Genomic DNA, 14415 nt, shown 5'->3' with positions numbered 1-14415 from the left:
CGTGGGGGCAGAAGAGAAGTACTGGGCTTGGGGAAGGACATTCCCAGCATTCCTCTGTCTGTCTGACGCAGCAAGGAGCTCTGCAGCTCTGCTTTTAGGGGCTACGAGACAGGAGAGGAGGAAGGGGGGGATGGAAACATTTGGATTAGGAGGTGTGGAGGGACTGATTAGCACTGACGGGAAAAGAGGAGGGAGAATGTGAAGAAAGAAATTAACAGGGGCGAAAATGTCACGGGCTCAGGTGAAGCCAGTGAAATGTGTTTGAGTTTTATGTTTTGTTTTCCGAGCAGTAATCGCTCCATTATTCTTGTAGCCTGTCTGCACCACAAGTGTAAAATATTTAAAAGGTGCATTAAATCCTACAGCACAAAATGCCTGACTTTAAGTGGGTTGTTCATCAGCACCAATGACTCAGTGATTACTTCACCAGGTGGTGATATTTTTGGATTTTTTAAAATTTCATTTCATTTCAGCCAGTACTATAATAAAGAAAACTCCTCTCAAATATGTTTTTAATCATAAAACATCTTCAGATGACGGTTGTGCTAGCCAGAAAAAAATACTGTTTTCACAAAGAGCTGCTGGAGTTTTACTTTTTGCCAATTGTATTGCTCAAAATGCACCACTTAATTTTTATTTGTTTTTTTGTTTTTTTGTTTTTTTGTGACTTAATTCTGTTTTCTAGTAGAGCTCTTTGTTAAAATAACCCATCAAACTCAGCTTCTAGTTCTGGATTCATCACTTTCTCTTGCTTAATATTTAATTTTTTAGGCCTTTTAAATGAGACTTTGTAACATTTTAAAAGATGGAAATTACTAATTTAAAGTTTGTGAAATGTGACAGCTATAGTAACAAGAAATGTATTGTGTGTTTCCATTTAAAATACAGCAAGTATGCAAACAATGAAGCAGTATCGATTTGAGTATGGCATAAGAATAGTAGATAATATCTATGTACAAGTTATTAGACATCTATACAAAACAAGCTAGAAGAGTATTCATGAGACTGTTGCCGAAAAGTTGAACCCCTAACCAATAAATCTGACCTTCACTCAATTCAAAACACAAAGGAGTTTTGCTGCTGCCTTTGTCTGACTTTGTCTAGTATGACCAGCAGCTGACGCAGGCTAATGTTAGCCAGCTTTAGTCACAAAATGGGTTTTTTTCCACTGTCTTAATATATTAGCTTTTAGGCCTTTTAAACCAAGACTATAACTTTTGAAAGAAGGAAAAAAAAAAACAATTTTCCTCATAAAAAATAACTAATAAAACTGCACTGCACTCAGGGGTTTTGCTGTCTGGTATGATCATGAGCTAATATGCACAAATTCTCGCTTAGGTCAGCAAACTTTTTTTTATAAATAATGCTGCTGGGCTTTTTGTTTTTGTTTGTTACAGATGAACATTTCATTGCTTTTATCACAAAAATAAGATAATAAATAAACACAGTACTTCACAGGAGATGGTTGTGGTATTTATTTCATTGTTTTTGCCTTTTATTTAGACTGTATACAGTGTAGAGCAGACAGTGAATAGGGAGAGAAATATATGTGGGTTGAATGCAGCAAGAGTTCCCAGCTGGACTCAATGCAGGGACATTGTGATTACATGGTCAGCAGACTAAACCCTGAGGCCGACTGAAGTCCTCAAAGCAACTCACTCAAGAAAATCTTGATAAATGAAGGGGAATCGAGTCTTGTAATTGTCATTTGTGGTCACCGTTTAGCAAAAGTTACACAGTCTGGCTGTTTGAGTGTAAACTTCCTGATGAAAGGCCCTTCTTTACTCTGTTGCTCTAGGTTTCTGTGTGCTAGATTCTCCACAAATAGTCTGAAACAGGGAGGATGTCTCTCTGCTGTCAGTGTGCGTCTGCCTCAACTGCACTCACTAACTGTTATGCCGGGTCATTTGAGGACTTGGAATGAGAAACAGGCAAAGCAACGTAGATCCAGGACAGATGTACGGAAGTCTAAGAGATGGGTGGCAGGACGAGCAGTGTGTTTGCAATTTGTGATACTGAGCATTTGTCTCGAGCACTGCTGTGGCCCAGGTGTCGTTTTTTTAGACAGCAGCCCTGATTGTTTGTCTCTCTCCCTGCTGTGATCGGACAGGTGGTGACCCCGACCAGAGTGGGACAGTCCTACACCTACAGCCCCGGTCAGCACAACCAGCAGGACCTCTATGATGTCCCACCCATGAGATCACAGGGGGTAGGTGTCTCATATTTCCACAGCATGTACAGTATAACAGTGTGACCTATTCTGGCTGCTTAAAATAAGTTAAATCTAATAATAAAGATGTAAATCTAATGAAGTGAATAACCACGAGGGCACATTTTGATTTGATTTTAAATGGATGCAAGTTACATTTAGGCTTAAATTAACTTTTGCATATGTTTTTAAAAATAGTCTTAAAGCATTCATTTGTAATCACAAGCTTAAAAGGAATAAAATAAGCAAAAAGTAAAATGCAAGATACAATTTGGGATGATAATCACTGTTTTCCTGATATCATTTTTCTTACATTTTCAAGGTTTATACCAGTGGTTTTGCATGTGTAAGCCCATTTACCACACATTTCCCATGTTGCTGTGTTTTAAATAATTTAAATGCTTTTCTCAGTTTCCAGTTTCTTTTTGGTTTTTATTCATTTCTGCACCACAAAATAATCCCTTAACAGCCTCTTGAATTTGCTTTACTGGTGTAATGGCACCAAGTAAACATTAAGTCTGCTTAATATTTCATGTCAAAAATGGTTGGTAGTTTTGAGATAATGTGCTGCAAAATAAAAATGCATTAATTTGAAAAGATAGTGTAACACTGACAAAAGTATATGTATTCACTGTAATGAAAGGAAGCCAATTGCTGCCTTGAATTGTAAGAGAAACGAATGTAAAGATGATCTGTAGTTAAGGAAATACAGCTTGATAGGCTATGTATACAGTATAAAATATTTATAATATATAATATAATTTCCGTTTAGTTTTGGTAAGATAAAACTATGAAAATGTCCCTTATGCACCTTTTTGTTTGCATCTGCTGCAGCTGTCAATTAGTCAAACAAACAAACAATGCCAGTAATCAACAGAGCGAAAACTGTTTCATGCAAACAGTAACAGAGTGTTTCCTACATTTATCTACCACATATCCTGTTTCTTTGCAGTGTGACCTTATTTTCTCAGAAAGGATCTATCACCGTTTTCGTTTTGTCTTGTCATCTTGTGTTAAACCAGTAAAACGTGCAGCGTGGTCTTGATGTTAGTTGCATTACATACAATATCCTTTTCTACAGTGAAACTAGTAGGGCCTCTGCACAGTTAAAGGCTACAGTAAAAATGTACAAACTTTTACAACAACTATAATGTACATGGGTTGCTCATTATTTGGTGTTTATCTTGTGTCCCTTTCATGTTTCAGGTGTATGATATCCCACCTGGTCAGATGTTCTCGGGACAGCATGGCAGTGCCCGAAACCAGGGAGTCTATGATGTGCCCCCGTCTCAAATGGACCCCAGGACACAAGGCATTTACGACATACCTCCCTCCTCACAAGGGGTAAGAGAACATTTCAACAGTTAGTGGATCTCCCACCACAATGAAAAGGCACATCAGTCAAACATACCATTTATTTCAGTCAAATAAAGTTGAATTAAGGAAGTGGTAGCCGCTTGTGTCCGGAAAATGTTATTTTATGTTTATTGATACAGTTCCTAGTATTTCTCTTAATTGTCTGTAATAAATGAATAATACGTCAAATGTCATATTTATGACATTCTTGTGGCCGCACGAAATTAAAGCTTTGCCTGCCAGGAGTGTTTAACCAAAACTCCATGAGTATGGTTCTGTGTCTGAACTCTACAGCAGGGGGAAAAAAAAGTCAAGGACATAATTCTTTGCTTTCCAGACCCTCTAAAATTTCACCAGACTTCCAGACCCAACCAGGCAGAGAGCCATCAGTTTGTTTGTAATAACCTGAAATATGCTGGGACCTGTTATTTGCGTCGTTCCTAATTACAGTTTGGGCAAGCCTGTCTAGCTGTAAAGAGTGCAATTCAAGGCTGATGGAAATCACTTACAGGCCACCATTTTATTCATCCCACTGCTCTCCCAACATGCTGTGTGCCATGTACGTCAGAACACACAGTTAGTGGGAGGTTAAAGCTTTGCTGCACTCTGACATTGCATTAGAGGAAGGAATCAAAAGCAGAAACTTTGAGGTTTCAAATATAGTATCTACATGAGCCAGAAGGTCTTTCACTTCCTCAATCTTTAACTGCAGTGTTGCTGTACCAACTCAGTCCACTAAAAACCAGCTGACATTGCTACTGTGAATTTGAGCTGCTTGTAAAACTAATGATCGTCCTCGCCCACAGGTCTACTCGGTGCCTCCCTGTAGGACCAACCCTGCCCTCCAGGAGGGAAACTATGATTTCCCACAGCCTCTCAAGCACAAACAGGAGGGTATCTACGACATACCGCCACCTGCCCTCACCAAGTCCACACAGAGCCCCCAGTCCCATTATGATTTCCCCCCCACCGTGGAGCCTGCTGCCCATCACCAACACCCGAATGCCAATGGCAATGAAGGCATTTACGACGTACCTCCACCCACCCTTCCCTCAGGGGCAGGGTCTCAGAGTCACAGTGACGTATACGACGTCCCCCGGGGCATGCAGCCCTCCCAGCACAAAACCTTGCACGCTGACAGAGACGGAAGCAAAGGCGTGTACGACATCCCGGCTCAGGATGCTCGCGCAGTCGGAGACGTGACGGATGGCGTGAACCGTCTGTCGTTCTCCAGCACCGGCAGCACACGCAGCAGCATGTCCACCTCCTCGTCCTCCACGGGCTCCAGCTCTGAGGGCCGCCTGACTCTGGACTTGGATGCTGCTGTGCAGAGGTTGCACCGCCTGCAGCAGGCTATGGAGGCCTCAGTCGGAGCTTTACACTCCATGGTGGCATCCCCTCACTGGAGGACTTTTCCCTTCATGGAGCGCCATGCTAACGACGTGCGCACAGTGCTAGACAGGGTCCGGGCGACCCTGGGGGACTTCATTGTGTTTGGTAGAGGGGCTGCAGCAAACGCTACAGCTCTATCAGACTCCAGCCTCCACAACAAGCTGAGAAGGCAGCTGGCACGCCTAGAGGACTCACAGCAGATTCTTTTGCAGATCTACCAAGTCCTGGAGAATTGCAACTGGGCTCCGAACATGCTGGTATCCTCCACCAGCAGTAAGCATCACAACAAGAGCGACGACCTGGACCGCTTCGTGATGGTTTCCAGGACTGTGCCGGATGACGCCAAGCAGCTGGCCTCCACGATAGGCAGCTGTGCTGAGCTGCTGTTCAGGCGGACGCACATGGACGGGTCTTTCTCTATCGGGAGCACACCTGATGAGAACATGATCCACCGACTCACCTCCCCCTCCTCAGACAATGACAACTACGGGGGCCCGACTAAACCTTTCCCTGTGCCCTCCAGCCAAGACAAAGACAACATGAACAACAGTGAGAAGTGTGTAAAAAGCTGGATGGAGGACTACGACTATGTACATCTGCAGGTAAGAATATTACTACAGCCTGTCTGTTTTTTCAGGATTTCAAGTTTGCTTTATTCCCACTAATTTTATACAATAAAGAGTATATGTAATTCTCATAGGGTGTTTCAAGGGGGTTTTGTTAGCATATTTGAATGCCTTTTCTCACTTCCTTATCTTCCTTGACAGGGCAAAGACGACTTTGAACGACAGCAGAAGGAACTGTTGGACAAAGAAAACATCATCAAGCAGAGTCAAGTCCAGCTGGGACAGGAACAGGTGAGGTTTTCTCTTCCTATCTACAGTCATGCACTGATGAAGATGGTATCAGACACAAATATTCATGATTCATTTACCATATCAGATACACACAGCTGCTGACATGTTGGGTCTCATGGGGGCAAACACTCCTACACACAGCAAATAATTTAAGTCCCCCTATTGAGTATTCATAAGCAGATAGGCTATATAAACATTTAATAAATAGTTAAGCAGAAATATTGAATTAATTATCGGTTAATATACCAGTTGTGGGTCCTCACAGTTATAGTTGATGAAAAATACTTTGATAAACACTTATGTCTGCCATCAACTACATTGTATTGTGTTATAAACCATTTGTTAGATGGTAAGTAAATGTATGCTTATACATGCTAAATAGGAGGGCTAATATAAAAGGAGAAAAAACCCAAATACCCAAAACCTGTTCCTGTTTTTTGTTCCTGTTTTGTTTGTTTAAAATGGATTTCTCTTTTTAATCCTAGCTCCATTTTGTTTAGATCATGACCTCATGTGACCTATATCTGTAAAATCCAAGATAACACACATGCTAAGAAACAAAGTCATAAAATAATCTAAACATTGTCACCCTTCACAGATCAATCAGTTCAAGAAGCTGGAGCAGGAAGTGATCAAACCAGTGGAGAACGACATCTCACAGTGGACGTCACACCAACACTCAGGTATAACCTCGGCCTCCCCGTCGGACTCCTCCCTGTCACCCACCACTCATGTGTGCACGCGGGACCGCCAGCTGCTCGGCTTCTACTCCGAGCAGTGTGAGCAGCACTTCGTCACGCTCCTCAGCGCCGTGGACGCCTTCTTCAGCTGTGTCAGTGCCGGGCAGCCTCCCCGCATCTTTGTGGCGCACAGCAAGTTCGTCATCCTCAGCGCCCACAAACTGGTCTTCATCGGAGACACTCTGTCCAGGCAAGCCACAGCTCCCGAGGTGGCCAACAGGGTCATGAACTCCAGTAACGTGCTGTGTGACTTGTTAAAGACGGTGGTGGCTGCAACCAAGATGGCTGCCCTGAACTACCCAAACACAGCTGCCATCCAGGAGATGGTGGACAGAGTCACTGATCTCTCACACCACTCACAGCAGTTCAAAGAACAGTTGCTCCAAATGTCTAATTTGTGATTTTCAGCTGTTTCGCTCGTGTACATTTCACCACAGACACCATGTGTACATTAATCTAGCATAAATATATATATTTACAGTTTATATATATATACATATATATATATATTGCTCTACATCTTTAAGCCTGTTTTGAATGTTGTAAATACTGTCTGTTCTGTAAATATTTGCTCTATTTTTGTGTAGATTGTTTTATATTATGGTATGACTATATATGTAGATGCAGTATTGGTGTCTGTAGGATCATGTGGACATTTTTCATAACATTCCTGTTGCATATTACGAAGCACCTTATGAGATGTCCTGTTGTTTAAATTTCACCTGTAGACTGTCGTCGATGTGTTTTACTGCTGGGTGTGTGACAGTAAATCTTGTAAATCGTGTTGATGTCGATGTGTGTTTGTGTGTGGTTTCTCCACAGACAAAGTAAAGGGTTGTTCTTAATCATGTGACTGTGTCTTTTTAATTTCTCTGACATAACAGATTTGTCATAGAAAACAAATAATTTCCAGTGGAGCACAAAGAGTGCAGAATGTTACTTCTGCTCTCTGGTCTGGTCATGCAGATCGGTTTCATTTGCTGCAGCTTTTAGATATCGAACTTTCACTAAACAACATTTAAAACATTCAACCACAACCTCTCCTTGTTAATCTAGATTATTTACGCCACCTGTCGAGAGTAACACAGGAAAAATTGATTGGGACTAGTGAATGCTTCATTATATTTGGTCTCGAACTAAACTGATCAGTTTATTTAAATTTTTTTTAAAAGGTTAAAAGAAAAAGATGATATCTGAACTTAAAATGTCACAGGAGCAGAAGTTCAAGAATACAGTATAGATAAAGAACCCAAAAAATCTACTATACACAAAATGAAGTATAAAATAACAACTGCTATTTTATACACCAAAGTAACTATACTATAGAGTAACTATACATTCTACACAGACAAAAAAGTCACTCTTAAAGTGAGGGGACAATAAAGTTGCAACAAAACATTTAATAGACATTATTTTGTGCAAATATCAGTCATTTTCATGCAAAAATGTAACATCTCTTATCAGCCATTTATTCATATCAAGGTGACATGTTTGAGACTATTATGGGACTCCACATTAAAACTGATGAAGATTGTGAGATGCAGTTGAAAGCTCTATTAAGTGGATTCAAACTATAATTTTTCAAAAAGGAATGAACCCTAACACTCAAATATAAGTTTTGTAGTTTTGTTTTTGTTTCCAATGCTTTAAACCACATCTCAAAACCCTTCTTCAGTGGATGTGGAAGTTTCCTCAGTTGTCACTACAAGCTACAGTAAGAGAAGCTAGAAAGTGGACCTTGAGGTAAACCTTTCTTCAAACTACTATTTCCAGGGTCGAGAATAAACTTTAACAATCCACATAAATCTTTTTTTTCCCGGAGCTTTCAACCACATCTCACTGTTTTCATCACCCAATAGAGTTTGCACAGTGGTCATGTGAAGCTCAAGGAACATAAACGCTATTCAGTAGACCTTCAGTTGAGATTTCTTTCATCAAACTCTTAATGTCCAGATGGATTTTTTTCTTTCTGGAGCCGTTAACCACATTTCACAGTCCTCCTTAAGTGGATGGCATTTGCTCAGTTGTCATCTCGAGCTCCAAGGAAGAAGAAAAAAACTAAAAGGAGGACCTTAAGTTAAGATTTTTTTTGTGTGTGTCAAACTACTATTTACAAGCTCAAGAATCAACTTATGTGCTCAAATATAAATCTTTTCTGTTTAGTAGCAATTACACCAACCCCATGGCATCGTTTCAGCGGTTAAAACATATATTAAAGAGTTACGTGTTTCTTCATGTAACCATGGTGACTGAATGTCTTGTCAAACTCAATCAAATCCTCATGGATTCCTATGGGATATTTTTTTTCTGATTTCAAGTCATATCTGATCAGAGTTATTTGTACCTTCAAATCTTTAAAAGGAGTCCGTTAAAGAAGGGACTGAAAGGATTTCTCACTAACAGGGGGCTGCTGGATGAGATGCCTCTGCCAAATACTTCTTCACTTTGCGTGTAGAACATTAGATATGACACATGGAGAATAATGAGGGGCAAGTAGAGGACGAGACACTGCTACACATGTCCTCTGGACCGTGAGAAACGTGGTTTTTCAGAGTGACCCTATCAGCTGCAGCACATTTTCTCTGGTTCAAGTGTAGTGAATGGATAAAATGTATAGAGTGACGGGGTGTCTTCTGCAGCAGCCCCTTGAGAACTTGTATGTTTTGGGTGTGGTGGACATACATGACTCAAGGATACAACTAAACTTATTCTTCTTTCCTCATCTTCACCTGCCCCTCTTTTTCTTTCTTTCATTATAATCTGAGTGAAATGTAGTCTGTCCCTGTGGAGAAGCTGCTCTATAGATAGATGGGACTTTGTGACGAGGAGAAACTCATGACCAAAGTGAGACTGTTAAACCCCCCTCCCACGACCCAATCTCTCCCCCTTCTTCAGCTCCCAATCACAAAATCTCATTAAAAATCTTTCGGGCTCACACTGGCTGGCACTTAAAAGCAATCTAACTGTTTTTATTATCCTCTGCATTCCACTTTGTGCTCTCTGGGGAGATGAGAAAGAAAGGAATTTGCAATGAAATTACTTCTTAAAAGGGTTTGCATTAACCCAAGTTGCAGACAGACACAGTAAATCAGGAGATGTCAGATCCATCTTAAAAGTCTGTTTCATTCTCTGCTAATCGGCCCTACAAAGAAAGACAGCAGTAATGACAGAAATAGGGAAATTGAGAGAAAATTGGTTTTTTCGGGCTGGCTGGCAAACATGCTATCATGTGCTAATTAACTCAAAGCACAAAGTATAGCTGAAGCTGCAGCTACTTGGTTAATTATGAGCTGATGATGGTGCTTGAAGATGAAAAGTTGAGGGATTACCACAGCTACAATTCATCAGGGGAACATGACAGAGTGTAAGGCACCAAATTTCACAGCTGTCCATCCAATAGTTGACAAAACATTTTATTCAAAAACACATTTGTCGACTGGCTGGTTGCACTGGAGGAAAAGTCGAAATATCTCCTAAGAACCATGAATGTCTGTACAAACTTTTGTGCCAATTCTAGTAAATGTTGACACTGTTTAACGTTTAATGTGAAAACTTTGACTTAGACGTTAAGTAAAACGTCAGGGGATTACTGAAATTATCCTCTGAGGCCTATTTCCATCTCTACAGGCTCACTGCTGTAGCTAAAAGATGTAGTGCTCCCTGCTTTTGAATATACAGTAGTTCACAGGGGGAAATGCAGTACCTACTGATAAAATGTGTCCCTTTAGTCTTACTTGAACTAGTTTGTTGACAAAAGAAAAGAAAATAGGCTTTATTTTGATTATTACAGTCCAAAACTCATAATTAAATGTAGGCTATATCTGTTTTGCTAGGTGTCTGTCAATATTTATATAGCATATTAGCTGAGATGACTTTTACTGTTCTGTTACCTTAGCAGGAGTTAGCTATTTATTTATTTTCCCTCCATCATAATTGGATTTACTGCGTCATGTTATGTTGAATAACTAATTAAATTAGCACATGCTGCGTCATCAAAATAGATTTTTAAATTACAGACAATAGCAAGGGAAAAATCAATTAGTACACTTAGTTTTAGCTTATCTCAACAGCTAGCTTTCATTTGACATAGCTCTTTGTTTAGCTATATTTTTGTTTACAATGTATTACAATTAAATGTGTGACTTAATGGCAGCCAATTTACCACACTATATTGCATGATTTCCACTAGAGTCAAAAGCTTAGCAGCTGTTTGTTTTTTCCCCATCATGATTCGATTTACTGCCTCATGTTATGTGGAATAACTGATTCAATCAGCACACGTTACATCATCAAAATAGATCATTTCATGTACAGACAACAGTAAAGGGAAAATCAATTAGTACAGTTCTTTGCTTAGTTGTTGTTATGTCTTTGTAGGGCTGTAATAGTCCTCATAGGAATTGAATATATCTCAGTTTTGCATGCTCAGTTGTCAATATCTATATAAAAAATCTAAATGATTAATTAATTTACAGTTTAGTGCAATTAAATGTGTGACTTAATGGTAGCCAGTTACCCACACTACATTGCATGAATTCCACAAGAGTCAAAAGCTTAGCAGGAGTTAGCTGTTTGTTTTTCTCCCGTCATTACTGGATTTAGCAACTGCCTCATGTTATGTGCAATAACTAACCGAAGTATGAAGATATTGTGTCATCAAAATGGATTTACAGACAGATAAATGTAGCAAGGCCAGCTGTGGCTATCTCAATAGTTAGCTTTCATTTGCTATATCTCTTCTATTAGTTATCTTTTTGTGTTTGTGGGGCAGTAATAATGGGATCTCAGGACAATAAATAATCAAAATCAGCTTTATTTTTATTATTATTTACAGTCTATGTCAACAGCTAGCTTTCATTTGATATATCTCTTTGTTTAGCTATCTTTATGTGTTCTTGAGGCAGTAATAATGGGATCTCAAGACAATAAATAATCAAAATCAGCTTTATTTAGATTTTTTTCAGCCGTCGTATGAATTAAATACATCAGTAATAATGGGATCCTAGGACATCTTGTGGTTCCAAACAAGAGAAAGAAACAGCTTGGCTGATGTTAATGCTTCAGACTGAGCTTGACAGTGCCTGGTGAATCAATGAGCTATTTTAGTCCTGGCAGCTCTAATACTCGGGCCAGAACCCACAGTCCTGGACTCAACAGCAGCAGTAGCTTCTGTGCACGTCTGTCACCAGAGGCAGCGTGCCAAACACTCTCATAAATGGTTGTCTCTGGTTTACCACAATTACACAACCACGCAAGGTGCTGCAGAGACTGGGAGCTGAAGCTGCATTTTACCCAATCCCCTGGAGCATTTGTCTCCTGCACGCACCCCGATGAGACACTGTCTAGTCCAGCCGAGAAACAGCTAACAGGTGTTGCCGAGATGGAAATTTGAAGTGATATACAAGAGCAGCAGCAATCAAAAAGTCAGCCACTCACCTGTCTGTCGGGTGAACAAACACTGAAAGGTCATCAGAGAGGTAATCTGCAATACCTACAGCCAACAACAGGAGCAAATAGCAACGCTTGGCTCTTGTTGAAGATATACAGAGTTAGAAGAGCGCTGGAGAGTCTATGTCATTTCCTTGGCTTACCACAATCATTTCCTGTAAAGTATTTGCAGGCTATGAAATTACAGCTTCTCTAAGCTCAGCAGGGCCTCGTTTGCTGAAAAAGGCCCCAGCTGCCTGCAGAAATGTACGCTGCCAGATCTGAAGGATCATTAGTATGAATAAAACTACAACTGAAGGTTAGCCTCAAAGTCAATTTACAGTAAGGGTGGTTACTTAATTTTCTGCATCTGTTTCCATTAGAGGCAGGATATTCTGGACGAGTGGATTCTCAACATTTGAGTCATACCACAGTGAAATTTATCAATTACTATACTTTAAATATTGTAGACCTATTTCTTCTGTGTATTTAATTAGCTGTGATTGTGCTCTCTTTGGCTCTCAAACTTCAAATACGGAGTTATAACTGCAGATTCAGGATACTTTTATGCTGCAGCTGTGAGTGAAATGCTAATTTGAGTGTAAAAAGCGCTGACTGACACAGAAAAGGGTCTAAAACCACACACGGTGGGGAAATTCAATATGTTTGAACTTTAAAAGCGTCAGTAGGGTATTTAAGTACTTGTTTAACATTTCTGTTTCTCAAACTTTCCAACTCAGTAAATTAATCTGTATTAAAATAGTGTAACGCTGCAATGACAATCATTGCACCCTGGCACTGCATAAAGTATGAGCAGTTTAGGAATAGGCTATTGACCCTTGAGGACCAATAGGCTGCATAGAGACCTGTGTTGTTAGTGGCAGCAATTTGAAATCAGAGTCTGAAGAGTACTGACATGATAGCAGAGGACTCAGGGCATGTGTTTCTGTGTTTATTCTTAGTATTTTTTTTATTGTTTTAGCATCTGTTTTTGTCACAGAATTCCTTACAAACAATACAAACCAGCTGCAGAGCTTTTTCCAGAGTATAAGGGAAACTTCACGATCCCCTCTGTGATGGAAACTGCAAAAACCAAACCATTATGCAACCATTTGAAGCATCATGTTTATATATTAGAAGAATGTCCCTTTTTTTGTCTATAAACATGAAGATCATCAAAGGTCAAACACTAACACAGACTCCCTCCTCCTGTATGCGTGCAGCTCTTCTTTCATTTTCAGTCTTGTAACACGTTTACAAATAAAAAATGAACCAGATGAAGTTGATTTTATGACTTTATATCTAGATAATAAACCAGTTAAGTGATAACCACACACATGTATTCTGTGCTGCTACACTGTGAAGCATTTTCCTTGTAGCCGAGTTTGTCTGGGTGCTGTTTTCCATCAAGCACAATACTGCCACCATGTGTTCAAACTCTAAAAAAGGACCAAAAAACACCATTTAGGATATTTGTCTGTAGTCAACTTAAAAAAACCCACCAGGTTCTTTGTTCTACATCTGGTTGGTGAAACATTTCTAAAGATTTTAGCTCTTTTGTTCTACATGGATGACACATTACACATCATCCGTGAGCTGGATAATTGATGCGTGTGAGGACATCACGCCTAATCATCTCATTAGTGGGAGGATCAAGGGGATTCAGTCCCAGTAAACATGTGTCATCATAGCTCATCTTATGTGCTCATCTAGGTGTGCTCTTACCTTCACCTTTACCTGAGGGAACATTTTTAAAACATTCTTTTTTAATCGGTCAATGGATTCACAAGATGGATTAGAAACACTATATTTCTTGAAATTCGAGAAAATTAAATAAACAGAGTTATGAGGATCTGGATCCCCTTTGTACTATAAGAACCAACATACCACAAAGATACCTTTATTTTCTTGTGATTTATTTAACTATTTTCCTCTATCTTTCTAGTTTAGGGTTAAGGTTAGGGTTGGGGTTATGCTTTTTCTACCAATACAATGTTTATACGTCATTTGTGTTGTACTTCCATCTTTGATGTCTCCTTTTCATCCTTTATAGCTGAACTCAGATGGTCTCGTTTGGATATTTATTGGATAGCTGATGAGGCAGGTGGTGGGCTTGATTTGTGGAGGATGGGAAACGTATCTAGTACCGAAATGGTTTATTGCACCACTGTTATGTGATTAATCCAATATTTTACATCTGCATTCGAGTATGTTTGTAGGTGTTCTCATACACACACTAAACCAATAAAAATGTTTGTTTTTTTTTTAAAGAAGAAAAGAACTGAGGACGGCTTATTTTTATGTTACGCAACAGCTGCAAAGAATTTATAGACATAAGTCAGCCGTCTGATGATTTCCTGAAATCAAATTATAACAATAAATGTCCAAGGAATGTTTTTTTCCCCCTTGCATGTGTAGAAAAAGGCAATTTATG

The 14415-nt window shown here is 39.7% G+C and overlaps 1 protein-coding gene across 1 annotated transcript in view; it reads left to right on the top strand.

Annotated features, from left to right (window-relative positions):
- The window catches only part of nedd9 (neural precursor cell expressed, developmentally down-regulated 9), a 31327-nt gene extending 23951 nt beyond the window's left edge, over positions 1–7376 (top strand). Inside the window, exons 3-7 of the mRNA XM_062436217.1 lie at positions 2111–2209; positions 3416–3553; positions 4372–5559; positions 5725–5814; positions 6413–7376. Of these exons, the coding sequence (XP_062292201.1) occupies positions 2111–2209; positions 3416–3553; positions 4372–5559; positions 5725–5814; positions 6413–6955 (2058 nt within the window). The 3' untranslated portion in view covers positions 6956–7376. The remainder of the gene's footprint in view (positions 1–2110; positions 2210–3415; positions 3554–4371; positions 5560–5724; positions 5815–6412) is intronic.
- The last annotated feature ends 7039 nt before the right edge of the window (positions 7377–14415 follow it).

This window comes from Scomber scombrus, chromosome 16 (assembly GCF_963691925.1).
Source record: "Scomber scombrus chromosome 16, fScoSco1.1, whole genome shotgun sequence".
NCBI lineage: Eukaryota > Metazoa > Chordata > Actinopteri > Scombriformes > Scombridae > Scomber > Scomber scombrus.
Note: the sequence above shows the minus strand (reverse complement) of the source record. Positions and strands in the feature narration are given on the sequence as shown.